Here is a 25,881-nt window from a genome sequence, read left to right on the forward strand (position 1 = left end):
GGCACTTCTTACATGGTGGTGGCAAGAGAAAATGAGGAAGAAGCAAAAGCAGAAACCCCTGATAAAACCATCAGATCTCATGAGACTTATTCACTATCATGAGAACAGTATGGGAGAAACTGCCTCCATGATTCAAATTATCTCCCACTGGGTCCCTCCCACAACACATGGGAATTATGGGAGTACATTTCAAGATGAGATTTGGGTGGGGACGCAGAGCCAAACCATATCATCCTGCCCCTGCCCCCTCCAAATATCATGTCCTCACATTTCAAAACCAATCATCCATTCCCAACAGTCCCCCAAAATCTTAACTCATTTCAGCATTAACCCAAAAGTTCACAATCCAAAGTCTCATCTGAGACAGAGCAAGTCTCTTCCTCCTATGAGCTATAAAATCAAAAGCAAGTTAGTTACTTCCTAGATACAATGGGGCTACAGGTGTTGGGTAAATACAGCCATTCCAAATGGGAGAAATTGGTCAAAACAAGGGGGTTACAGGGCCAACGCAAGTCCAAAATCCAGCAGGGCAGTCAAATTTTAAAGCTCTAAAATGATCTTTGACTCCAGGTCTCACATCCAGGTCATGCTGACACAAGAGGTGGGTTCTCACGGTCTTGGACAGCTCCGCCCCTGTGGCTTTACAGGATATAGCCTCCCTCCTGGGAGACTGGTTTCACAGGCTAATGTTGAGCGTCTGTGACTTTTCCAGCCACATGGTGCAAGCTGTCAGTGGATCTACCCTTCTGGGGTCTCGAGGACAGTGGCCCTCTTCTCACAGCTCCATTACGTGGTATCCCAGCAGGGACTCTGTGTGGGGACTCCAACCCAACATTTCCCTTCTGCATTGCCATAGCAGAGGTTCTCCATGAGAACCCCATCCCTGCAGCAAACTTCTGCCAGGGCATCCAGGCATTTCCACACATCTTTGGAAATCAAGGCAGAGGTTCCCAAACCCCAGTTCTTGACTTCTGTGCACTTGCAGGCTCAACACCATGTGGAAGCTGCCAAGGCTTGGGGCTTGTACCCTCTGAAGCTATGGCCTGAGCTCTATGTTGGCCCCTTTTTGTCATGGCTAGAGCAGCTGGGATGCAGAGCACCAAGTCCCTAGGCTGCATATAGCATGGGGACCCTGAGCCTGGCCCACAAAACCATTTTCTCCTAGGCCTCTGGGCCTGTGATGGGAGGGGCCACTGTGAAGACCTCTGACATGCCCTGGAGACATTTTCCCCATTGCCTTGGGGCTTAACATTAAGCTCTTTGTTACTTATGCAAATTTCTGCAGTTGGCTTGAATTTATCCTCAGAAAATGAGATTTTCTTTTCTATTGCATTGTCAGGCTGCAACTTTTCTGAACCTTTATGCTCTGCTTCCCTTTTAAAACTGGATGCCTTTAACAGCACCCAAGTCACATCTTGAATGGCTTGCTGCTTAGAAATTTCTTCTGCCAGACACCCTAAATCATTTCTCTCAACTTCAAAGTTCCACAAATCTCTAGGGCAGGGACAAAATGCCACCAGTCCCTTTGCAAAACATAACAAAAGTCACCTTTGCTCCACTTCCCAACAAGTTCCTCATCTCCATCTGAGACCATCTCAGTCTGGATTTCATTGTTCATATCATTATCAGTATTTTTGTCAAAGCCATTCAACAAGTCTCTAGAAAGTTCCAAACTTTCCCACATTTTCCTGTCTTCTTCTGAGCCCTTCAAACTGTTCCAACCTCTGTCTGTTACCCAGTTCCAAAGTTACTTCCACATTTTGGGTATCTTTTCAGTAAGGCCCCCCCTCTACTGGTAGCAATTTACTGTATTAGTCCATTTTCACACTGCTGATAAAAACATACCTGAGACTAGGAAGGAAAAGAGGTTTAATAGGACTTATACTCCCACGTGGCTGGAGACACCATGGCGGGAGGCGAAAGGCACTTTTTACACGGCGGCGGCAAGAGAAAATGAGGAAGATGCAAAAGCGGAAACCCCTGATAAAACCATCAGATCTCCTGAGACTTATTTACTACCATGAGAACAGTATGGGTGGAACCACCTCCATGATTCAAATTATCTCCCACCAGGTCCCTCCCAGAACATGTGGGAATTATGGGAGTACAATTCAAGATGAGATTTGGGTGGGGACGCAGAGCCAAACCATATCAATCTGGGAGAAGACAGAATATGAGTTCACTGTTCAAGGTCACACCACCTGGAACAGTGCTGGGACTGGAATACAGTCCTTACTGGATTCCGGCCTGCGTCCTGTCCACCAGGTTACCCTCTTACTCTTCTGCCCCTGAAGCAATCAGAAGAGGGGAGGAGAAGGTCTCCTGAGACCCCAGCACACTTGTCAGGAGCTCTCAGACTGCAGGAAGATTGCCTGGACCTCCCCAAAACGCAGATTGGCCCTTCCCCAGGGATAAGACCCAGCAGCTCACAGGCAGCCAGAAAGGTGCATTTTATTTAATTTTAATTGAATTCAATTTTTAATTTTTATTATTTTTATTTTTCTTGAGACAGAGTCTTGCTCTGTCACCCAGGCTAGAGTGCAATGGTGTGATCTTGGCTCACTGCAACGTCGGCCTCCTGGGTTCAAGCGATTCTCCTGCCTCAGCCTCCCGAGTAGCTGGGATTACAGGTGCCTGCCCGCCACCACAGCCGGCTAATTTTTTGTATTTTTGGTAGAGACGAGGTTTCACCATGTTGACCAGGCTGGTTATTTCATTTTTGAGATGGAGTCTCGCTCTGTTGCCCAGGCTGGAGTGCAGTGGCACAATTTCAGCTCACCGCAACCTCCGCCTCCAGCGTTCAAGCAATTCTTGTACCTTGGCCTCCTGAGTAGCTGGGATTACAGGCATGTGCCACCACACCCGACTAGTTGTATTTTTTAGTAGAGACAGGGTTTCACTATGTTGGCTAGGCTGGTCTCAAACTTCTGACCTCAAGTGATCCACCTGCCTTGGCCTCCCAAATTGCTGGGGTTACAGGCATGAGCCACTGTGCCTAGTCCAGAAAGGTACACTTTAAAAGAGTTCCCAGGAGTTTCTGGTGCACAAGGTCCATGGGCCACACTCTACAGGCCCCTGGGAGCTAACGTAGCCTCAGCTGCATCAAGGCAGGACTAAGGCAATGACAACAACAGTAAGGAACCTCCCCACCTTTTTAGAGCCCCCAAGAAGCGGCAAAGCTCTCAGTGGGCAAGGAGGGGTGACTGCTTTTCCATCACACACTGAGTGCTGCAGATGGAACTCGGGCTCTTTGTTGCTGGCCCAGGGCTCCTCCCGAGGTGTCTGGGCCCACCCCAGCACCCCCGGGCCTCTCACCTGCACACGTACACCTCCTGCGGGGGCTGGGTGTTAGGGGTCATGATCCAGGGCGCCACGCGGAAGACCACGCTGTCTTGGAACACCACAGCCTCGGGGAGCTCCTGCAGGGGGTGGGGGGTGGGGAGGCAGGGGCTGTCACCACCACCAGGGCCCAGCACCTACCACTTCTGGTCGTTGTTTGGAGTCCCCCTTCCCCAGCCACGCCACTGCCTGGAAGGTCAGGCCCCCGATGCAGGGCTGCCTTCTCGGCCTACCAGTTTGGACGTGTCCAACATGGAGACGGTGAGGGTAATGAGCCCTGGGAAGTTGGTGTCTGGGAAAGCGAGGGCCTCCACGTAGAAGTCCATGTTGTGTTTTCCGCCTGGGACCATCAGGTAGTGAGAGGGCTGCTTGGGACCCAGGACTACCCTGCACCTGGAGGACAGTCTGCCCCCTAGGAGAGAGGCAGGGGAGACTCGGGTCTGCGTCCCCACTTCTGAAGACCTTTCCTCCTCTCCCCAGTGCTCCCCAGAAGCCTTTCCCAGGGTCACCACGTGCCACCATTAGAGAACCCCTTGCAGCCAAATCTGGTCAGTCCCCTTAGGAGAAAAGGACCAAAGTCTCAGCTGGGACACTGCTCCCTGGCTGAAGTCCCGGAAGGGTGTGTCAGGGGTGCCTGAGCCATTCCAAACTTTACAGGAAGTCCAGTATACACCATTCCTTCACTAATTCCTGAGCATCTGCTCTAGCCAGATGTCAGCGGGGGACAGGGACACAGCAGGGGACCAGGGAGACAGAGTCACTGTCCTCCTATCCTTACCCCCAGAGAGTGCACAGTTCTTAAGGGTGAGTAGGGAGGAGCAGAGATCATAAAAATAGCAGACAGCTGTGATAGAGGAAATCCCTGAGGACTTCCTGGAGAAAGTGATGCCTGGGTAGAGGCAATAAGTCGACCTGTCAGCAAATCAATGTCAGTTTAATCACTTTAAGAATGACACAGGCCGGGTGCAGTGGTTCATGCCTGTAATCCCAGTACTTTGGGAGGCTGAGGCAGGAGGATCACAAGGTCAGGAGATCGAGACCAGCATGGCCAACATGGTGAAACCCTATCTCTACTAAAAATACAAAAAATTAGCTGGGCGTGGTGACGCAAGCCTGTAATCCCAGCTACTCGGGAGGCTGAGGCAGGAGAATGGCTTGAACCTGGGAGGTGGAGGTTGCAGTGAGTCGAGATTGCGCCACTGCATTCCAGTCTGGTGACAGAGACAGACTCTGTTTCAAAAAAAAAAAAAAAAGAAAGAAAAGAAAAGAAAAAAGAAAAAGAAACAGAGGCTGGGTGTGGTGCCTATAATCCTAGTGCTTGGGGAGGCTGAGGCAAGTGGATCATTTGAGGTCAGGAGTTCAAGACCAGTCTGGCCAGCCTGGTGAAATCCCGTCTCTACTAAAAATACAAAAATTAGCTGGATGTGATGGCACATGCTTGTAACCTTAGCTACTGGGGAGGCTGAGGCAGGAGAATCGCTGGAACCCAGGAGGTGGAGGCTGCAGTGAGCCGAGATAGCACCACTGCACTCCAGCCTGGGCAACAGGGTGAGACTCTCCAAAAAAAAAAAAAAAAAACCATGGAGTCGATTAGGCAGAATGATCAGGATCAGAATGATTGTCAGGCCCTGCAGGAAAAACCCTCCCATGGCCTTCTCCATCTCCTTCCACCCAGAAGCCAAAGTCAACATACACCTACCTGACCTCACCCGTCCCCTCTGCCCTGTCTCTTCCACCCTCGTCCACCGCTTTAACCCTTGCACATTCCGCCGCAGCTGCACTGGCCTCCCTGCATTCCTCCAAACCACAGGCACCATCTCACCTCAGGCAGGGTCCACGCACTTGCCGTTCCCTCTGCCTGGAACGCCCTTCCCCTAGGTGTCTGCCTGGCTGTTCCTGTACCTCCCTCTGCTCAAATGGCACCTCATGGGGGACACCTTCCCTGGCCACCCTCTCTCCACACACCCCCACTTCCAGTCCTCACTCCACATCTCCTTCCCTGCCGCATTCTTCTACATAGCAGGTCACAGCGTTGGACACACTAGGTGTTTTATGTAATTATTTTCCCTATAGTTCTCCCAGCCACTAAGATGAAAGCAACGTGAAGGCAGGGACTTGGTCATAGTCATGGCTCTGTGCCTCATGCCTAGGACCAAGTCTGGCACCTACTTAGTTCCAGGTGCTCGTGGGCCACTGAGAAGTTCCTGATGTCTCTGATTAGCAGGATGTTGCCGAACAAATGATCACATGCCACATACCATCAGCTTGCACTCAAAGTCTATAACCAGGAGTGGTGTGTGTGTGCATGTGTGTGTGTGTGTGTGTGAGAGAGAGAGATAGAGAGAGAGAGAAGCAGGGAGCAATAACGAGTCATTTTGTCTGTGTCCTCCATCTAGAAGGTAATAGATGAGATGTTGTCTGTCTTGCCTACTGCTGTGTCTGCTGTTCTTAGAACTCGGCACATAGTAGGTGCTCAGGATTTATCTGCCACACAGCTGTGTGACAGAATTGTGCCCCATTGGCCAGGGCAGGGAGGGAACACAGATGGGGATGACTTACGTGTGGCCTGAAACACCCTCACTTTGTCCATCTCAGACCTGGCCACGTGGAGCACCAGTGTATGCTTAGTGAAGAAGTCCTGGGGGGTCTTCGTGCTCAGGGTCATCAGGGACATGTCCTTCAGGTCTGGGATGAGAAGGGCATTGTCTGAGTCACAGGCCCCTGAGACCACTGCTGGTTTCCCATAGCCACCTGCTGGAGGAGCCTCGCACCCCACCGCTCCCCTGAGACCTCCCTTTACCATGTTGCCTGGTTTTCTTTTCTTTATGCTATTTTGAGTATTTTCATGATGGTTTTCATTTTGGAATGAGAACTCATTAAGGTTTTGGTCTCCTCCCACTAGGATGAGCTGAGGATGTAACCTCAGCAAAGCGGGGACCACATTTATTAATATTTTGTTCCTTGCAATGTTCCCTGAATCTTGAACCTAGAAAGCCGAGAACTCGCTAGAACGATGACCAGCACATGGCAGGAGCTCAGCTGAGATTTGTGCAATGAACGAATGAGAGGTTTCTGTGCTGGTCCTAAGCGAGAAGTGAAGTTTGTGAACCAACTTGAACAATAGCCAAGAAGTGGTAGAGGGTGGGGAGAGTCAAGAGATGCCTTCCGAGGGGACTGACTGATAGCCAAGGGCTTAAAGGCTTTGGGGTCAATTTGATTTGAATCTGGGATCTGTGTGGGCGTAGGAAAGTGATTTCAGCTCTCTCTGCCTGTTTCCTCATCACTAAGACAGGGGCAAGAGTTGCACCCAGCACAGAGCTGTCGTGAAGATAAAGTGAGGTGATACACAGTGCTTATAACAGCTCCTGGCACCCCAGGAGTGCCCACAAAGGGTAGCTGTTGTGATTATTACTGCATGCCAGGTACTGTACAGAGACTGTCCCCTGGCATCGGGCCAGGCCAACTATATGCAACTTGAAAATACATCCATTTCTATGTTATTCTAAGAGCTCCCCAGGAAGGCCTGCCAGCCGGAGCCCCTCAGCACCTTCCTCTAGCGCAGGTGGATAATGTATCCTCCCTTCAACCCCAGATCCACCCTCAGCAGCCCAGAGGTTTGCCTGCAGAGGTCTTGCATCCCCCACCATCCTCATGCCCCTAAACCCGCTCTGGTGTTGGGACGTCTGGTGTTCAAACCCCGAGTCTGCTACGTATCAATGCTGTGACCTTGGGCAAATTGCTTAAGTTCCCCAGTGTCTTGGTTTTCCCATTTATAAAGCTTTGTGTTGGAAGATCAGATGAGTTAATCATTCCAAAGTGCTCAGGGTGGTGCCCGGCCTATGGCAGAGGTCTCAGGGGCTGCTCTGATGTGAGTCTGGGAATGAGAAGCTTTCCTTTCGAATGATTTCAGGCTCCAGGTTTGACCCAAGAGGATTTAGGTTGGGCAGCGGGGTGAGGCATGGAAACTGGGGCCCGTAGGAGGCATCAGGAGGCAGCACTGGCCTCAGCTCTTCCCTGACCGCTGTGTTAGCTTGGAGAGGTCACTTGCCCCCCGCAAGGGCCTTTGTCCATTGCTTCACCTATAAAACGGATGTGCCAACAAGAACATGCTTTCAATAACCCTTATTTAAAAGGACCATCACCAGGTTCAGGCCATGTGGGCAAAAGGGCTTTGTAAAAAACCCTTCCTGTTAGCTAGCTAATGCTCTTTACCTTTGCTGTCAAGCACTTCGTCATCCTCGCAGTCCATGGCAGAAGATTCAGGATTGTCTCTGTCACAGTTCACCAGCAGGATGGCACCCTGTCCACAAGGGCCCCAGGTCCAGGTCCTCTGGACACCAGCAGAGAAGAGTCATGCTTAGAAACTAGCGTAGAGCCCTCCAACTCTTGCAAGAGGCATAGCAACTTCCCATCACCTTTTTTTTTTTCTTTTTGAGACGGAGTCTTGCTCCCTCACCAAGCTGGAGTGCAGTGGTGTGATCTCAGCTCACTGAAACCTTCACCTCCCGGGTTCAAGTGATTCTCTTGCCTCAGCCTCCTGAGTAGCCGGGACTACAGGCGCGTGCCACCGTGCCCAGCTAATTTTTGTATTTTTAGCAGAGACAGGGTTTCACCATGATGGCCAGGATGGTCTCAATCTCTTGACCTCATGATCTGCCCGCCTCAGCCTCCCAAAGTGCTGGGATTACGGGCGTGAGCCACCACGCCCTGCCCCCATCACCTCTTTAGCCCAGTGCCGTTTACACATCTTGCTCCCATATCAATTAATTCTTTGATCTCAAGAGTGGATTTTTGCCTTTTACTGCGAAAGTCACAACTAAATTCACCCAAAACACAATTCATCCATTTAAAAAAAGGACAGTCACATAGATTTTAATAGCTTTCAAGACATGTTAGCCAGGAGGGGTGGGTCACACCTGTAATCCCAGCACTTTGGGAGGCCAAGGCAGGCAGATCACCTGAGGTCAGGAGTTCAAGACCAGCCTTGCCAACATGGCGAAACCCTGTCTCTACTAAAAATATGAAAATTAGCTGGGCGTGGAGGCGCACAACTATAATCTCAGCTACTCAGGAGGCTGAGGTAGGAGAATCGCTTGAACCCCGGAGGCGGAAGTTGCAGTGAACCGAGATGGTGCCACTGCACTCTAGCCTGGGAGACAGAGCGTGACTCCATTTCAAAAATAAATAAATAAATAAATAAAACGTTGAGCTTGACAAACCAAATGCAGCTAAATATGTATGTCAAGATTCTAATCTAAATAGTTACTATTATGTGAACTCTTAATTACTCATTCAGCAAAGTGTGGTACTATTCTTAGAAGCCAGTTAATATCTGTCCAAAGATTAAAGCACATTAAGCAGCCCCACCCTACAGGGATCTAATAGCGATGGCTCCTCCCTTCGCGGGAGAGCGTTTGCCCGCAGGAAATGACTGCGTGTCGGGATGGTTACAGGGATAGGTTCTACTGCTAGAGTTGTAATTTTTCTTCCCACTCTTGCTGACCCCACAAAGGATCTTCATCTTTTTACAGGTCACAGCCCCCAGTGCACACCAGCATAAAATGGTGCAGGCAGCGCTGGGGTTTCAGGTTTACCTGAAGACTCTGGTTTAAGACAGCGTTCACGTGTCCCTTCTGCACATACCACCATCTTGTCTTTCCACAACACACCCTCCGTCTCCCCACCTGGCTCCTTCCCGCCTCTCCCCCTGCCATTTCTTCCTTTCTCTGTTATTGCCCCACGTAGGCAGCTCTGCAGAAATCTCTCCCATCAGTCATAGAACATGGAGTAGGGAGTTTTTGAGCCAGAGTCGAGACCTGCCCACGAATTTCCTCTCTGCTGTGTATTAACTGGGTGACTCAGTAGCGTTTCCAGTTTGTAGGATAACACATTTTCTGAACCCACAATTGGTGAAAATCCGATTTTGTAAAATAGATGGGAAATACATAAACCAAAATATTAATGGCGATGCTAATTTTCTCCGCCCCCCCCCCCTTTTTTTTTTTAACAGTTAACATGGGATGCGTGAGACAGACCAGCATTTACCCCATCACCACAAGGGGGCGCCCGGGGAGAATCCAGCAGAACTAGGAAAGGAGCGTTTGGGTGAGCGGTACCTTGTCTTCCACAGCTCTGGTTGGCTTCACTTTGCCGGTGCGGGTGATGTCTGCGCACAGGGAGATTTCTGAAATTCCACCAAGTAAGAGGAGAGGGTTGGTGAGGGTCCGGGGTTGGGGCAACCAGCCTGGCCCCAAATGGGCAGGTCCTTTCCCCAGGGGACTGTGTGCACCCATAGTGAGAGCCCCTCTTCCTGCCCTTCAGAGGAGACACAGGTTCAAGACATCCCTCCCCCATGGCCCCCAGGAAGTCTGGCTACAGTTCGGACAGCAGAGTTGGGGCCTCTGACCATACCTGTTCCCCTTCAGCGGGGCCTCAACTGTGATGCCCACCAGACCCTGCGCGTCTGGCCACCCCCAGGGATTTTGGAAAGAATTCCCAGCCACCGCAAAGAGAGGTTCGATGTGAAGCCTCTGCAGGCACACCCTGCCAGGCTCTCAAAAGACTGTGGCCCCAGCCCTCAGTGACCTTGGGGTGGGGGACCCAGTGGTGACACCAGCCCCACCGGCTCTTCTTGACATGTGTTGTAACTCTATCTGGGGACAAATTGCAACCCTGAACATGCCCCTACTCTGTCCAAATGGCTTGGCTGAGAAAGCAAACATTTGTTTGTAAATCCTTCCTCCTTCATCCGAATATATGACCACAAGGTCATTCCAATAAAATAGATCTGTGTGCCCCACAGCATGATATGGTGACCCTTGTCCCACGTGAGACTGACCCAGATGACCTTCTAAACATATTCCTAGCCATGTCTTAGGGCCAGGGAAGCATTGTCCTTTTGTAGTCTGGACTTCCCGACACCTTTACTAACTAATTGGGTGACCTTGGACAAGTCTGTTTAACTCTGTGCCTCAGTTTCCTCATCTGTAAAATGGGATAGTAATAATACCAATTTCACTGGACTGCTGTAAGGATTAAATGTAAAGTCTTAGCACAATGCCTGGCAATTAAGTCCTGTATTAGTATTATTTAAATATGTATTAATGAATGAAATGCATTAATGAAATGAAACCTGAAGATTCTATATGCTACATATTATACATATATGTGTGTGTGTGTGTATATATATATTTTTTAGTTTTTGAAACTGGGTCTCACTCTTGTCACCCAGGCTGGAGTGCAGTGGCACAATCATGGCTCACTGCAGTCTTGACCTTCTGGGCTGAAGCAATCCTCACACATCAGCCTCTTGGGTAGCTGGTACTACAGGCACATGCCACCATGCTCAGCTAATTTTCTAAAATCTTTTGTAGAGACAGGATTGTCTCAAACTCCTGGGCTCAAGCGATCCTCCTGTCTCCACCTTCCAAAGTGCTGGGATTGCAGGTATGAGCCACCATGTCTGGCTGCTACTTATATATTTAATACACATAATGATACTAATCATGATATTATTGTTCAAAATGAGGTCAAGTTAAAGAATGGATTTTACTTAAAGAGGAACATTACATAAATATGTGTATAGGTGGATCATTGATATGGCAGAAATGGTGAAGATGAGATATAAATAATGGAATTTGGGGAACACTGTCTATATTATTGTATAAGACAGTGTCATCATCCACTTTTTGTTACAGATATTTGAGGTATCAAAAAGGAATAGAGGGCTGGGCTCAGTGGTTCACGCCTGTAATCTCAGCACTTTGGGAGAGCAAGGAGGACAGATCACCTGAGGTCAGGAGTTTGAGACCAGCCTGGCCAACATGGTGAAACCCCGTTACTACTAAAAATACAAAAATTAGTCGGGCGTGGTGGTGTGTACCTGTAGTCCCAGCTACTAGGGACATTGAGGCAGGAGGATCGCTTGAACCCAGGAGGCGCAAGTTGCAGTGAGCCGAGATTGTGCCACTGCACTCCAGCCTGGGTGACAGAGTAAGACTCTGTCTCAAAAAAAAGGAATGGAGATGCATGTATTGAAAATCCATGTACCTACTTCCTAACTTGAAAAGTAAAATGTTAAGATGTAATTAAAGTTCCCCACACCACCACACCCACATTGTATTTCTTTGTGGTTCACTGACTAGGGATGGAATATTTCTGAACTCCCAGATGTCTGACTGGCTAGAAACCATGCTTTTCCTCTGCTTAGTATAAAATAAGCTCCAGGTATAGTTTCTCCTACAGAGACATCCTGCAGGGATTAGGAGGTGAGTAGGGGATGAGACGGCACTCTAGGATCCTGGTTGTCACTTACCCACCCCGGTGAGATAGAGTACAGCTTTGACTGGTGGAGTCTTGGGTCCATGGTATAAAATCTGAACCTATGGGAGAGCAGATCACTAATGACTTCTCTCAGTCATTCAACAAACACCCACTGGACCCCTGCTATGTGCCAGCTCAGGGTAGGGCACTGGGGAGACAAAGATGGGCTCCTAGCCTGTAAGGAGTGGCCCCATCCGATGGAAATGTAGGGAAAGCAAAAAGCTTGAATGACTGGTGCTACAGAAGAGCGTCCTATGGGGTCCCAGCAATGGAGACACTCTGCCTGGCAGGGTGGTTTGTGAAGGAGTGAGCTTTGAGGTAGATCTTGGAACGGGAGTAGGGGCCCAGCAGCTGGAGAAGGGGCAGAAGAGGCAGTAGAAGGAGAGAGCTAATCATAAGCCACAGAGCTGACTCTGGCAAGCAGAAGGGATCAAGGAAAGACCTGAAGAATCAGATCGTGGAAAGGCCGGGTCCTGGGGTATCGGGGCAGGAGCTTTGAGTGGGTGGAGGTCTCTTCAGGAAGAAATGAGAAAATACCAATCCCCTGTGCCCAAGGTTCAGAAATCCTAGGAGAACACTTCTGATTGGCCAGAAGAGGGTGGAGCATCTGGGTTGACACATCCAAGCAAAATGGTGGTGGGGAGTTTCCCAAAGCAGAGCCAAAGAGCTGCCACCAGAGGAAAAGGAGCTCCTGAGGGGACACACTGAGGTGTTCAGACCTGCCCTGTAGACAGTGGAAATCCAGGAAAATGCCACGGCCATCACTGCCTCTGCCTGGACCATGGTGTCAGCCTTCTGTCTGGTCTCCCTGCTTCCCATTCACTCCCTAGTTCCTGTCTACTTGTTAGGCCACAGTCAGTGGGATCTTTCTTTCTTTCTTATTCTTTTTTTTTTTTTTTGAGATGGAGTCTTGCTCTGTCGCCCAGGCTGGAGTGTAGTGGTGCAATCTCCGCTCATTGCAAGCTCTGCCTCCCGGGTTCACGCCATTCTCCTGCCTCAGCCTCCCGAGTAGCTGGGACTACAGGCGCCCGCCACCACGCCCGGCTAATTTTTTTGTATTTTCAGTAGAGACGGGGTTTCACCATGTTAGCCAGGATGGTCTCGATCTCATGACCTCATGATCCACCCGTCTTGGCCTCCCAAAGTGCTGGGATTACAGGTGTGAGCCACTACGCCCGGCCGGGATCTTTCTAAATTATAAATGCTGTCTTGCTATCTGCTGGCTGAAAACTTTTTGTTGGCTTCCTGTTGTTCACAGAAAATGAGGTCCCTGATACCAAACTCTTCAAACTGACTCCCTCACTCCCTCTCCATCTTCCTTTCTTGCCATACAGAACTTCCTCATTTTCCCCAACACGTGTCTCACCCTTTTCTCATCCAGAGAGTGCACACAGGCTGCCCTTCTGCGTCAAGCTCTCTCCTGTCTCCTGCTCTTAGGTGGGTAGTTTGTGTCATCCTTCAGCTTGCTGCTTCTTTCAGGAAGCCTTCCCTGACCACCCCCTCCCCAGCCTGCCTGGATAGTCAAGCTCTGTGTTCCCCCAGGGAGAAGCCTGCTTGGCTGGTTCTGCTGGGAACAAGTGGCCCAGAGATCTATGGGAACCCCAGAGGGTCCTGTTGAGCCCATCTACAGGCAAAGGGGGTATGGTAGGTGGAATGGTGGTCCCCCAAAAAGATACATCCACATCCTAATCCCTGGAACTTGTGGATGTGATTTCATTTGGAAAAAAAAATCTTGCAGATGTAAGTTAAGGATCTTGAGACCAGACGTGGTGGCTCATGCCTGTAATCCCAGCACTTTGGGAGGCCAAGGTGAGCGGATCACTTGAGGTCAGGAGTTTGAGACCAGCCTGACCAACATGGCGAAACCCCGTTACTACTAAAAAAAATACAAAAATTAGCTGGGTGTGGTGGCGGTTGCCTGTAATCCCAGCTATTTGGGAGGCTGAGGCAGGAGAATCATTTGAACCCAGGAGGCGGAGGTTGCAGTGAGCCGAGATTGTGCCACTGCACTCCAGCCTGTGCAACACAGCAAGACTCTGTCTCAATTAAAAAAAAAAAAAAAAAAAAAAAAAGGGATCTTGAGATGAGGAGATCACCCTGGACTATCCAGTTGGGCCCTAAATCCCATGGCAAGTGCTCTTATGAGAGAGGCAGAGGGGGATTCCACAGAGACGGGGCAGAGGCAGTGTGACCATGGAAGCAGACTAGAGTGATAGAGCCACAAGTCAGACAGCCCCCAGGAGCTGGAAGAGGCAAATAATTACTCTCTCCTGGAGCCTCCAGAAAAATCTGGCCCTGCTGGCACCTTGACCTCAGACTTCTGAACCCCAGAACAGTGACAGGATACGTTTCTGTTGTTTTAAGCAAACCATGGTGATTTTCTTTCTTTTTTTTTTTTGAGATGGAGTTTCGCTCTTTCACCCAGGCTGGAGTGCAGTGGTGCGATCTTGGCTCACTGCAACCTCTCCCTCCCAGGTTCAAGCGATTCTCCTGCCTCAGCCTCCTGAGTCGCTGGGATTATAGGCACTCGCCACTACGCTTGGCTAATTTTTGTATTTTTAGTAGAGATGGGGTTTCACCATGTTGGCCAGGCTGGTCTCAAACTCCTGACCTCAGGTGATCCACCCGCCTCGGCCTCCCAAAGTGCTGGGATTACAGGTATGAGCCACTGTGCCCAGCCACCATGGTGATCTTCTACACCAGACACAGGAAACCGATTCAGGAGCATGGACCAGCGTTTCATGGGGCTACCTGTCTGTGGCCTCCACAGAACTCAGCATCATTTGCAATTGTTTGTTTACCAGTAGATTCTCTGACACCACCACTCACAGGTTATATGAGCCCATGAGGGCTGCACCCTCAGCTGTCTTGTTCATTTCTGGATTCCCAGTGCCTGGCAGTGTCTAGCAGCGTCTGGCACATGCTAGGTACTGACTAAAGATTTGCTGAATAGAGTTTAATCTAAACCCTGACCTCCATGAACCCCCAGCAGCCGTATATTATTGTCCTCGGGGACACTATGGCTGGAAGAAGCCATCATGAGCTTTTGCACAGGGAAAGAGGCTCTGCCAGGTTGGTGCTGTGGATTACGGCAGGACAGAGTGCGAGTGGCTGCCCTGCTGAAATCCATCCACACTGCCATCCCACAGCTATGACACTCACCTTCTGGTCGCCTGTGCTACCACTGGCTGCTTTCATCGTCAGGGTCACCTCTACCTCAGGGTCCAGGGGCCATGTGGAGGAACCTGTGGACTTCTTCTTGGCTGGAGGGCTGTGGGCAATATTCACGCCCACCCCTGGAGAGGCGTTGATGCTGAAGGACGTGCAGTCCTCAGGGGCAGAGCTGTGGATAAGACAGATGGAGAAGCAGAGGATGCGGTGAGGAGGGGCTGGGCCCGCCATGGCTCTCCCAGCATTTCTCCTTGTGATGGTTAATATTAGGTGTGCACTTGATTGGACTGAAGGACACAAAGTATTGTTTCTGGGTATATCTATGAGGGTGTTGCCAGAGGAGGTTGGCATTTGAATCAGTGGACCAGGAGAGGAAGACCCACCCTCAGTGCCAGCATGACTACAACAAAAGCAGGTGGAAGAGGTGGGATCCCCTTTCTCGCTGGGGCTTCTGGCCGCTTTCTTTCTCCCGTGCTGGATGCTTCCTCCCGCTCCTCCTGCCCTTAGACACTAGACTCCAGGTTCATTGGCCTTTGGACTCTGGGACTTGCACCAGCGGCTTGCCAGGGGCTCTCGGGCCTTTGGCCACAGACTGAAGGCTGCATTGTCAGCTTCCTTGGTTTGAGGCTTTCAAATTCAGACTGAGCCACTGCCAGCTTCTCTCTTCCCCAGCTTGCAGATTGTGGGACTTTGCCTTGTGATCGTATGAGCCAGTTCTCCCTAATAAACACACACACACACACGTACACACACCGTATTATTCTGTCCCTCTGGAGAACCCTGACTAACACTCCTTTTCCCAATAGGTAAAAAAACCAGACAGCAGCCAGTGCTTACTCTGACCGTGGGGAGTAAGTACTGTAAGGTTGTCAGGAGGGAATGAGAGTGACAGAAAGCGAATCCCCTGACCTGAAGGATTTGCATTTCAGCTAGAAAACTAGCAGAGGGATGTGCACACTAACGGCTCCCACATACGGATGTAGGCATGGAGGGATGTGTGCACCCAGAGGTTTCCACCATGCCACTGTGCATACGCAGGACTGTGCACGTACAAAGCATCATAGACTTCTGCTTCTGGAATTGTGGCAGACCAGGTACTCTGAAGGATCTTCCTCTTAAGAAACAACAGGATCGTGGAAAAAATATACGTTTTAAAGCATTGCTGAGCTCATGAGAAATAAGGTAGATCTTCAAGGATTAGCCCTCTCCACATGCACATAAACACACACACATGCACATACACAGTAGTCAAAGTGAAGAATATCAAAGACAGAGAGGATCTTAAAGGCATTCAGAAAGGAAAGTCAGATTATCTAGGAGGAGATAATTCGATTGGAAGCAGACTTGTCAACAACAGTGACATCCAAAAAACAGTTGTGTCATCTCTTTATAGTATTTTGGGAAATAGTTCACCCTTGAACAACACAGGTTTGAACTGTGTGGGTCCACTTCTACTCTGATTTCCTTCCTGCTCTGCCACCCCGGAGACAGCAAGACCAACCCCTCTTCCTCCTCAGCCTACTCAACATGAAGACAAGGCTAAAGACCCTTATGATGATCCACTTCCACTTAATGAACAGTAAATATCTTTTCTCTTCCTTATGATTTTCTTTTCTTTCGCTTACTTTGTGGTAAGACCACAGTGTATAATACATGTAACATACAAAATATCTGTCAATCAACTGTTTATGTTACTGGTAAGCCTCCCGCCAACAGTAGTCTATTAGTAGTTACTTTTTGGAGAGTCAAAGTTATACGCAGATTTTCAACTCCATTGGGGGTCAGCGGTCCTATCCGCAATGTTATTCAAGGGTCAATTTTAACTGTTAACCTAGAATTGTTCACTCGTCCAAAAAATATCTTAATAAAGATATTTTTGGATGAACAAAAACAGATATTTTAAAATCCGACTTTCACCAAGGCGATTTCTAAAGGCATAGTTTAGGAAGGAGGTATCTGATGTCGTAAGAACGATCTGAAGTGCAAGAAAGAATGGTGAACAAATAAAATGGTAAATATTTTAGTAAATCTAAACCAACATTGTATACAAAAAAGTCATAAAATAACTGTGGGATAAAAAAGGCAGAATATAATTTGGCAGGAGGATGAGAGAGGTGAAGTATTTTGAGATCCCTGATTAAAAGGGGAATTAAGATATTGTTTAACTCTAGATTTTTTACACTTATTTATTTATTTTTTCTTCGAGACAGGGTCTCCCTCTGTCACCCAGGGTAGAGTACAGTGACGTGATCACAGCTCACTGCAGCTTTGACCTCCTATGCTCAAGTAGTCCTCCTGTCTCAGCCTCCCAAGTGGCAGGGACTACAGGTGAATGCCACCACACCCAGCTACTTTTCAAAGTTTTTTGTAGAGACAGAGTCTTGCTACGTTACCCAGGCTGGTCTCAAACTCCTGACCTCAAGCGATCCTTCTGCCTCAGTCTTCCAAAGTGCTGGGATTACAGGCATGAGCCACTGTGCCTGGCCTAAACTTTTATGTGCCTGGTCTATACTTTTAAAAGTATTTGGCTGAGCATGGTGGCTCATGACTATAATCTCAGCTCTTTGGGAGGCCAAGGCAGGAGGATCGTTTGCACCCAGGAATTTAAGACCAGCTTGGGCAGCATAGGGAGATCTTGTCTCTACAAAAAATAAAACAATTAGCGGGCATGGTGGCTTGTGCCTGTAGTCATGGATACTCAAAATGCTAAGGAAGGAGGATGACTTGAGTCCAGGAGGTCAAGGATGCAGTGAGCCACGATTCTGTGCTCCACAACATCTGCACTCCATCCTGGGCAACAGAGTGAGAACCTGTCTTTAAAAAAAAAAATAAATAGGCCAGGCGCGGTGGCTCATGCCTGTAATCCTAGCACTTTGGGAGGCCGAGGCGGGCGGGTCACGAGGTCAGGAGATCGAGACCATCCTGGCTAAGATGGTGAAACCCCATCTCTACTAAAAATACAAAAACTTAGCCGGGTGTGCTGGCGGGCACCTGTAGTCCCAGCTACTCGGGAGGCTGAGGCAGGAGAATGGCGTGAACCCAGGAGGTGGAGCTTGCAGTGAGCGGAGGTTACGCCACTGTACTCTAGCCTGGGCCATAGGCGAGACTCTGTCTCAAAAAAATAAAAAAAAATAAAAAATAAAAACAAAAGGTATTCACCAAAAGAATAGAAATAGCATTTATAAATTTCTACACTTGGGAAAAATGCAATAATAAGAACATAAATAGGAGAACTCCATTCCAAAAAAGCGAGGAAAGAGTAAAAGTCCACATAGGGAGAAACTGGACAAATAGAAATAAAAGATTAGTAAGAACAAATTCAAATATGTAAATAATCTCCTGTAATCCCAGCACTTTGGGAGGCTGAGGCAAGAAGATCACTTGAAGTTAGGAGTTTGAGACCAGCCTGGCCAACATGGTGAAATCCGGTCTCTACTAAAAAAAAAATACAAAAATTAGCTGGGCATGGTGGTACGTGCCTATAATCTCAGCCACTTGGGAGGCTGAGGCAGGAGAATTGCTTGAATCCAAGAGGCAGAGGTTGTAGTAAGCTAAGATCACACCACTGTACTCCAGCCTGGGCGACAAAGCAAGACTTCGTCTCAAAAAGAAAAAAAAAAGTAAATAATAAAAGTAAGTGTAACAGGATTAGTATTGCCAGTTAAAAGAGAGTTTTCATTAAATAAACAAAATCCAGTAATATACTCTTTACAAGACACGCATCTAAAATATAAAGACCCAGAAAAGTTGAAAATTTTTAGCAAATGCTAACCCAAAGAGAGCTGGGATGGATATATTAATATCAAAAGAATAGATTATTAGACAAAACAGATTGTTATCAATAGAGAGGATTACAACCTAATGATATACAGTTTAACTTACCTAGAAGATATTCTAAACTTGTATGTATCTAATAACAGCCTCAACATATGTAAAGCAAGGCTGGGCGTGGTGGCTCATGCTTGTAATACCAACACGTTGGGAGGCCGAGGTGGGCGGATTGCCTGAGCCCAGGAGTTAAAGACCAGCCTGAGCAATATGGTAAAACTCCATCTCTACAAAAAATACGAAAGAATTAGCAAGGCATTGTGGCATGCACCTGTAGTCCCAGCTACTCAGGAGGCAGAGATGGGAAGATCACTTGAGCCTGGGAGGCAGAGGTTGCAGTGAGCTGATATTGCACCACTGTACCCCAGCCTGGGTGACAGGGTGAGACTGTGTTTCCAAAAAAAAAAAAAAAAAAAGCGTATAAAGCAAACATTAATAGAAATAATTGATAGGGAAAAGAAGTTGACAAAACCACCATCAGAGTTGAAGATTTCAACTCTTCTTTCTCAATTAACAATAGATTAAGCAGATAAAAATTTAGTAATGATACAGATTTTGCTAACATACTCGATTTAGTGGATATATATAGAATTGTGTATCCCACAACTAGCAAATATACATTTTCGCAAGCACAGCACACATGGGTCACGGATCATTTAAAAAAGTGACTATGTAATTGACCGTAAAGTAAGTTTCAACAAACATTAAAGGATAGGTAATATATGGGTAATAGCATATTCTTTGATCATTAGGTAACTAATTAGAAGTCACTAGCATAAAGTATGTTTTTAAAAGCCCCATACATTTGGAAATTTAAAACCAGACATCTCAATAACTCACAAGTCAAAGGACAATTAAAAATGGAAATTAAGTAATAATACTTAGTACTGCGCAATAACTAAAATACCATTTTCAAAATTTTTGGGGAGATGTAAAAGTGAGACTTTATGCCTTAAATGTTTATATTTCTAAAAAAGAAAGTAAAAGTTGAAAATTAATAGAAAAAGAAAGTGTAATGTAATCTCCCAAAATAAAATAAAGTTGGAAGAAATCTGTGAAATAATAAAACAAATCAATAAAGCCAAAAGTTGGTTCTTAGAATAGACCAATAAAACTGACAAATCTCTGGCAACACTGATCAAGAGAAAAAAATATTAGGAAAGCAAATTACTGAAGATAAGGCAGATTTTTTTTTTTTTTTTTTCCCTGTAGAGAGTTGATACAAGGTTAACAAAAGACCCACAGAAAACATCCTGTTTAACAGGGAAAATATGAAAACCTTCCCTTTAAAGTCAGAAACATGGGGCTGGGCGCAGTGGCTCATGCCTGTAATCCTAGAACTTTGGGAAGCTGAGGTGGGCAGATCACATGAGGTCAGGAGTTGGAGACCAGCCTGGCCAACATGGTGAAACCCTGTCTTTACTAAAAATACAAAAATTAACTGGGTAGTGCACGTCTGTAATCTCAGCTACTGGGGAGGCTGAGGCATGAGAACCATTTGAATCCGGGAGGCAGAGGTTGCAGTGAGCCAAGATTGTGCCATTGCACTCCAGCCTGGGTAACAGAGTGAGACTCTGTTTTTAAAAAATAAATAAATTAAATAAATAAATAAATAAATAAATAAACAAACAATCAGGAACGTGGTAAGGATACCCACCCTCACATCTTTTTGACCTTGTGTGGATGATTCTAACCACTGCAGCAAGAGAAAAAAAGACATAAAGTAAAAGATATAAAGAGTGAAAAGTAAGAAAAAAACTTCCAATATTGACAGAAAATACAGTTGTCTGCAAACCCCAGAAGAGTGAATTAAACTTTTTTGAAAATTAAAAATAAATAAAAAGACAAAAGTTTAATAAGGTGACTAATAAAGAGGAAAAAATAAATTACATTTCTATACATCAGCAATAAATAGGAAACAAATATTTTTCTTTTTTCTAGCAAACCATTTCTTCAAGAAGAAAACAATTTTTAAAAAACAGATATAATTTACAAAAGGAAAAAATACTGTAAAGTACCTAAGATAAATCTAGCAAAACATGTATAAGATTTTTATGAAGAAAATATTCAAACCTTATTGAAAGCCATTAGAGAAGATCCAAATAAATAGAAATACTATGTATATGGTTAAGAAGGCTTATTGCCATAAAGGTATGAATTCTCTCCAGTGGATTTATATATTCAGTGGAATTTTAGGGTTTCTCATGGAACTTGATCAGTTGATTTTTAAATCTACATGAGAAATCCAGGAACTAAGTTGGTCAAGGTACTTGTAAAGAAAAGTAGTAAAAAGTGAGGCACTTTCTCAACCAGGTATAAGACTTCCTATAAAGCCATGGAACTTAAGATGGGGTTTTAACAACTCAGGCCAAGACAAAGGAAGGATAAAACTTAAAGGAGATAGGACTTGATCTATGACAGAAATAGGCTTGCAGATGGCTGGAGATAGTAGAGACTATACCATAAATGTTGCTGGAGCAATTGCTCATTCATATAGAAAATACTAAATTGGAAAAATAATTAAATTGATCCCAGCCTCACACCACACACAGAAACCAGCAGGAGACAGATAAAGACTTAAATGTGAAAGTCAGAACTTTGAATCTCTAAAAGAAGATACAGGATAACATATTTATGCTTTCTCTGAAACAAGACACAAAACCAGTAAACATGAAGGAAAAGATCAAAAAATTAAACTAGATGTAAATAAATAGGCCAGGTTCAGTGGCTCACGCCTGTAATCCCAGTGCTTTGGGAGGCCAAGGTGGGAAGATCACTTGAGCCAGGAGTTCAAGACCAGTTGGGACAACATAGTAAGACCCTGTATCTAGTTTTTAAAAAATTAAAATCAATTTAAAAATTAAAAAAGAAAATAAATTCTGTTAATTGAAAGACAATATAAAGTAAAAATACAAGCACAATCTAAGGAGAATATATTTACAACATAAAACCAACATGGCTTAGCATGCAGACTATTTAAAGAACTTAGGCAAATCAATATGAAAACATGAAGAGGCACTTCACCTTACTAACAAGAGAATGAAAAGGTCAAGACCATAAAGAAATAGGATTTTATACCCACTCAATTGGTGAAAAATAACACTATAGATGGTACAATTCAACAGAAACTCTTAACGTACTGCTTACTGGAGTGTGAAGTTAACCATTTTTGCCCAAAAAAACCCAACTTGGTGTTATTAGCCAACCCCAAACCCAGCAATTCAATTCCTAGGCAGACACTCTGGAGAATCTCTTTCATGTGTTCATTAGGAGACATGTTCAAGAAAGTTCAGAATAACCCTTTCTGTAATGTGAACAATGAAACATGGTCTAAATACCCACAAAAGAATAGCTAATAAATCTTAGTGGATTCACAGTGGAGACTCCCTAGAGAGGCAGAACTCCTTCCATATAAGGTCACAGAAACACTTAGGATTATGTGTGGTTTTTGGGTTTTTGTTGTTTGTTTGTTTGTTTGTTTTGAGGTGAGGTCTCATTCTGTTGCCCAGGCTGGAGTGCAGTGGTGTGATCTCAGCTCACTGCAACCTCTGCCTCCTGGGCTTAAGCTATCCTCTCATCTCAGCCTCCCAAGTAGCCAGGACTACAGGCGTACACCACCACACCCAGCTAATTTTTGTATTTTTGTACAAATGGGGTTTGCCAGGTCATGCAGGCTAGTCTTGAACCCCTAGACTCAAGTGATCCGCCACCTTGGCCTCCCAAAGTGCTGGATTACAGGCATGAGTCACAGTACCTGGCCTAGGATTACATTTTCTATTTTTATCTTTGTATTGAATATTTGTCTTTATATTAAGAGTTATATGTATTCATTATAAAGAATTAGGAAAATACAGGAGAAATATATAGTAGACAGACTTCTCAGATGGTCCCCAATAATTCCCATCTCTGCTGTTCACGCCCTTGTGTAATTCTCTCCCCTTGACTATGGGCTGGACCTACTGACTTCCTTCTAACCAATGGAAAATGGTAAGAGTGCTGGAATATCACTTCTGTCATAAGGTTACAATAGAATTCTCTCTGTCTCTCTCTCTGCCTGTCTCTTGCCTTCTTAGCTTGCTCACCTTGATGAAGCAAGCTGCCATTTTGTGGCATGGAGAGGCCAACATGTCAGGAAACTGAGGGAGGCTTCCAGCCAACAGCCATGGAGGAACTGAGGTTCTAACACCCTACAAGGCCCTGAATCCTACCAACAGCCATTTGAGTGGGCTTGGAAGTGGCACCTTCCCTGGTCGAGCCTTAGCATGACTATGGCTCTATCAATACCCTGATTATGAGAAACCTTGGAGCAGAGAACCCAGCTAAGCCATACTGGATTGCTGACCTATAGAAATTATGATATAATAAATGTTATCATTTTGAGCCACTAAGTTTTGGGACAATTTGTTACACAGCATAGTTAGCTAATACAGTATACCAGAAGAAAGAAGGAGTGGGAGGGGAAGAAGGGGAGAAGGAGAGAAAAAGAGAAAGAAGAAGGAAAGAAAGAAGGAAGGGAGGCAGGGAGGAAGAAGACATAAATTGCCTAGAAGAAAATGAATCTTACCACTTAGAGACTGTGAAAGGAAAATACATCTTGGGACCACAAACTCACTAAACCAAAGGGAAGAGTCCTGGGAACTGGGTCCCTCAAACCTGCCTCTCATGATTCATAAATAAAATAACTATAAAGATAAAAATCTACATACTTCCCTCACAATTGGCCCATAAGGAAATTTCTTGTGGGCCCCAAAGATCTTTACCCTAAAACAGTTCTGTTGAATGTCTCCCTAGCAATGTAAATTTATAGCTTATCTTCTTTTTTCTTTCTTTTTTTTTTTTTTGAGATGGAGTCTCACTCTGTTGCCCAGGCTGGAGTGCAGTGGCGCGATCTCAGCTCACTGCAATGTCCACCTCCCAGGTTCAAGCAATTCTCCCGTCTCAGCTTCCCAAGTAGCTGGGACTACAGGCACATGCCACCATGCCCAGTTAATTTTTTTGTAGTTTTAGTAGAGATAGGGTTCCATATTGGTCAGCCTGGTCTCAAACTCCTGACCTCAGGTGATCCACCCACCTTGGCCTCCCAAAGTGTTGGGATTACAGGTATGAGCCACCACCCCTGGCTGATAGCTTATCTTTACAGGTACAGGACAAAGGACAGAACTCAAAGTCATCCCTCTGCTCCCCTGAGACAAATGCATATCTAAGTGCTCCCTCTCCACTATGTTTATGTTATCTTATGTAAAAATGCAGATTCACTGAGTGAGATGAACACATAAGTGACTGTTCCTCTATGTTGCCTCACAAGAAAATTGTGTTTTCAGTGAAAGGCTGATCAAAGACTCAAAAGGATGCAACTATTTGTCTCTTATCCGCCCACACATTAAAAACGTTTCTTCCTCTTCCTCCAATATCCACCCTTTCTCCTTTAAATATCCAAGGCCTCAAAATCATCTTTGGAGAAGGGCAAAGACCTGCCTCCCAGACACATGTCCTTAACTTTGGCAAATAAACCTCCTAAAATGATTGAGACTTGTCTTGGTCATTTTCATTGATTTACAAGACAATGACTAACATTCTGATGTTGATCCTTCAGGAGATGGAATTTGACATAGCCTTTGAAGAACCTGAGAGGTCTGAAGTACACAGAAGAGGAGATTTCATTCCATCTCCTGCCCACCCGGGCTTGGGCTCTCATTCTACTCTCACGAAGTCAATTTCACATTCTTTTTTTTTGAGACGGAGTCTTGCTCTGTCACCCAGGCTGGAGTGCAGGGGCTCGATCTCGGCTCACTGCAAGCTCCGCCTTCTGGGTTCACGCCATTCTCCTGCCTTAGCCTCCCGAGTAGCTGGGACTACAAGCGTCCGCAACCACGCCCAGCTAAGTTTTGTATTTTTAGTAGAGACGGGGTTTCACCGTGTTAGCCAGGATGGTCTTGATCTCCTGACCTCATGATCCACCCGCCTCGGCCTCCCAAAGTGCTGGGATCAATTTCATATTCTTAAATGAAAGCAATTACTTACAGGCAATTTACTCTGCTCCAGGCACTGTTCACATTCTTTCCACACATTAACTAATTTGGTTCTCACCACCAGCTTGTAAGGCGGGTACTATTCATTTTACAGATGAGGAAGCTGAGGTACGGAGAGGTGAAGTCACTTTCCCAAACTCAGGGTTAGGCATATTGGATCTCTGCTTCGTAAAGAGAGTGGGAGTGGGCCCTGGCCTGGCCCCTAGTGGTCCCCCTTGCTGCTCTCCCTGTGCTATGGTCAGACTGAATGGCCCACAGTTCCCTGCACCTGCCCCCTACTTTCCCATTTCCCAGGCTTTCCATATCACCTGTCCCTCATCTGGAGGGCTCTCCCCTCCCACATCCTTCTTGCAGAATCCAATCCAGCCCCGAAGGCCCATCTCAGTGGGTCTTCTGCCATTGAATCCTCCCTTTATCACTCCAACCAAAAGGAATTTCTTCCTTAAAATGAGATCAACCCTCTGTGGTAGGCAGAACAATGGTCTCCCAAAGATGACCCCAAAGATGACCTCAAAGATGACTAGTCCCCGAAACCTGTGAATATGTTGCTTTACACAGAAAAGGAGACTTGCAAATGTGATTAAGTTAATGATCTTGAGATGGGGGGATTATGCTAGATTAGCCAGATGGGCCCAATGTAACCACAAGTGTCAGAGGCATTTGAACAAGAGCAACTCCATCTTGAATAGGGGCTGCGTAAAATAAGGCTGAGATCTGCTGGGCTGTATTCCCAGTAAGTTAGGCATTCTAAGTTACAGGATGAGATAGGAGGTCAGTACAAGATACAGGTCATAAAGACCTTGCTGATAAAACAGTTGGCAGTAAAGAAGCCGGTCAAACCGCGTCAAAACCAAGATGATGACAAGAGAAGACTGCTCATTATACACTAATTATAATACATTAGCATGCTAAAAGACACTCCCACCAGCATCATGACAGTTTACGGATGCCATGGTAATGCCTGGAAGTAACCCTATATGGTCTAAAAAGGGGAGGAACCCTCAGTTTAGGGAATTGCCCACCCTTTACTCCAAAAACTCATGAATAATCCACCCCTTGTTTAGCATATAATAAAGAAATAACCATAAAAATGGGCAACCAGCAGCCTTTGGGACTGCTCTGCCTATGGAGTAGCCATTCTTTTATTCCTTTGCTTTCTTAATAAACTTGCTTTCACTTTATGGATCACCTT

The 25,881-nt window shown here is 46.3% G+C and overlaps 1 protein-coding gene across 1 annotated transcript in view; it reads right to left on the minus strand.

The window, feature by feature from the left end:
* The window catches only part of PADI4 (peptidyl arginine deiminase 4), a 54,954-nt gene that overhangs the window by 18,586 nt on the left and 10,487 nt on the right, over window positions 1-25,881 (minus strand). Inside the window, exons 2-8 of the mRNA XM_007980316.3 lie at window positions 14,824-15,004; window positions 11,654-11,720; window positions 9,456-9,523; window positions 7,552-7,669; window positions 5,899-6,024; window positions 3,573-3,751; window positions 3,316-3,419 (exon numbers count right to left, since the gene is read on the minus strand). Of these exons, the coding sequence (XP_007978507.3) occupies window positions 3,316-3,419; window positions 3,573-3,751; window positions 5,899-6,024; window positions 7,552-7,669; window positions 9,456-9,523; window positions 11,654-11,720; window positions 14,824-15,004 (843 nt within the window). The remainder of the gene's footprint in view (window positions 1-3,315; window positions 3,420-3,572; window positions 3,752-5,898; window positions 6,025-7,551; window positions 7,670-9,455; window positions 9,524-11,653; window positions 11,721-14,823; window positions 15,005-25,881) is intronic.

This window comes from Chlorocebus sabaeus, chromosome 20 (assembly GCF_047675955.1).
Source record: "Chlorocebus sabaeus isolate Y175 chromosome 20, mChlSab1.0.hap1, whole genome shotgun sequence".
In the NCBI taxonomy this organism is placed as follows: Eukaryota; Metazoa; Chordata; class Mammalia; order Primates; family Cercopithecidae; genus Chlorocebus; species Chlorocebus sabaeus.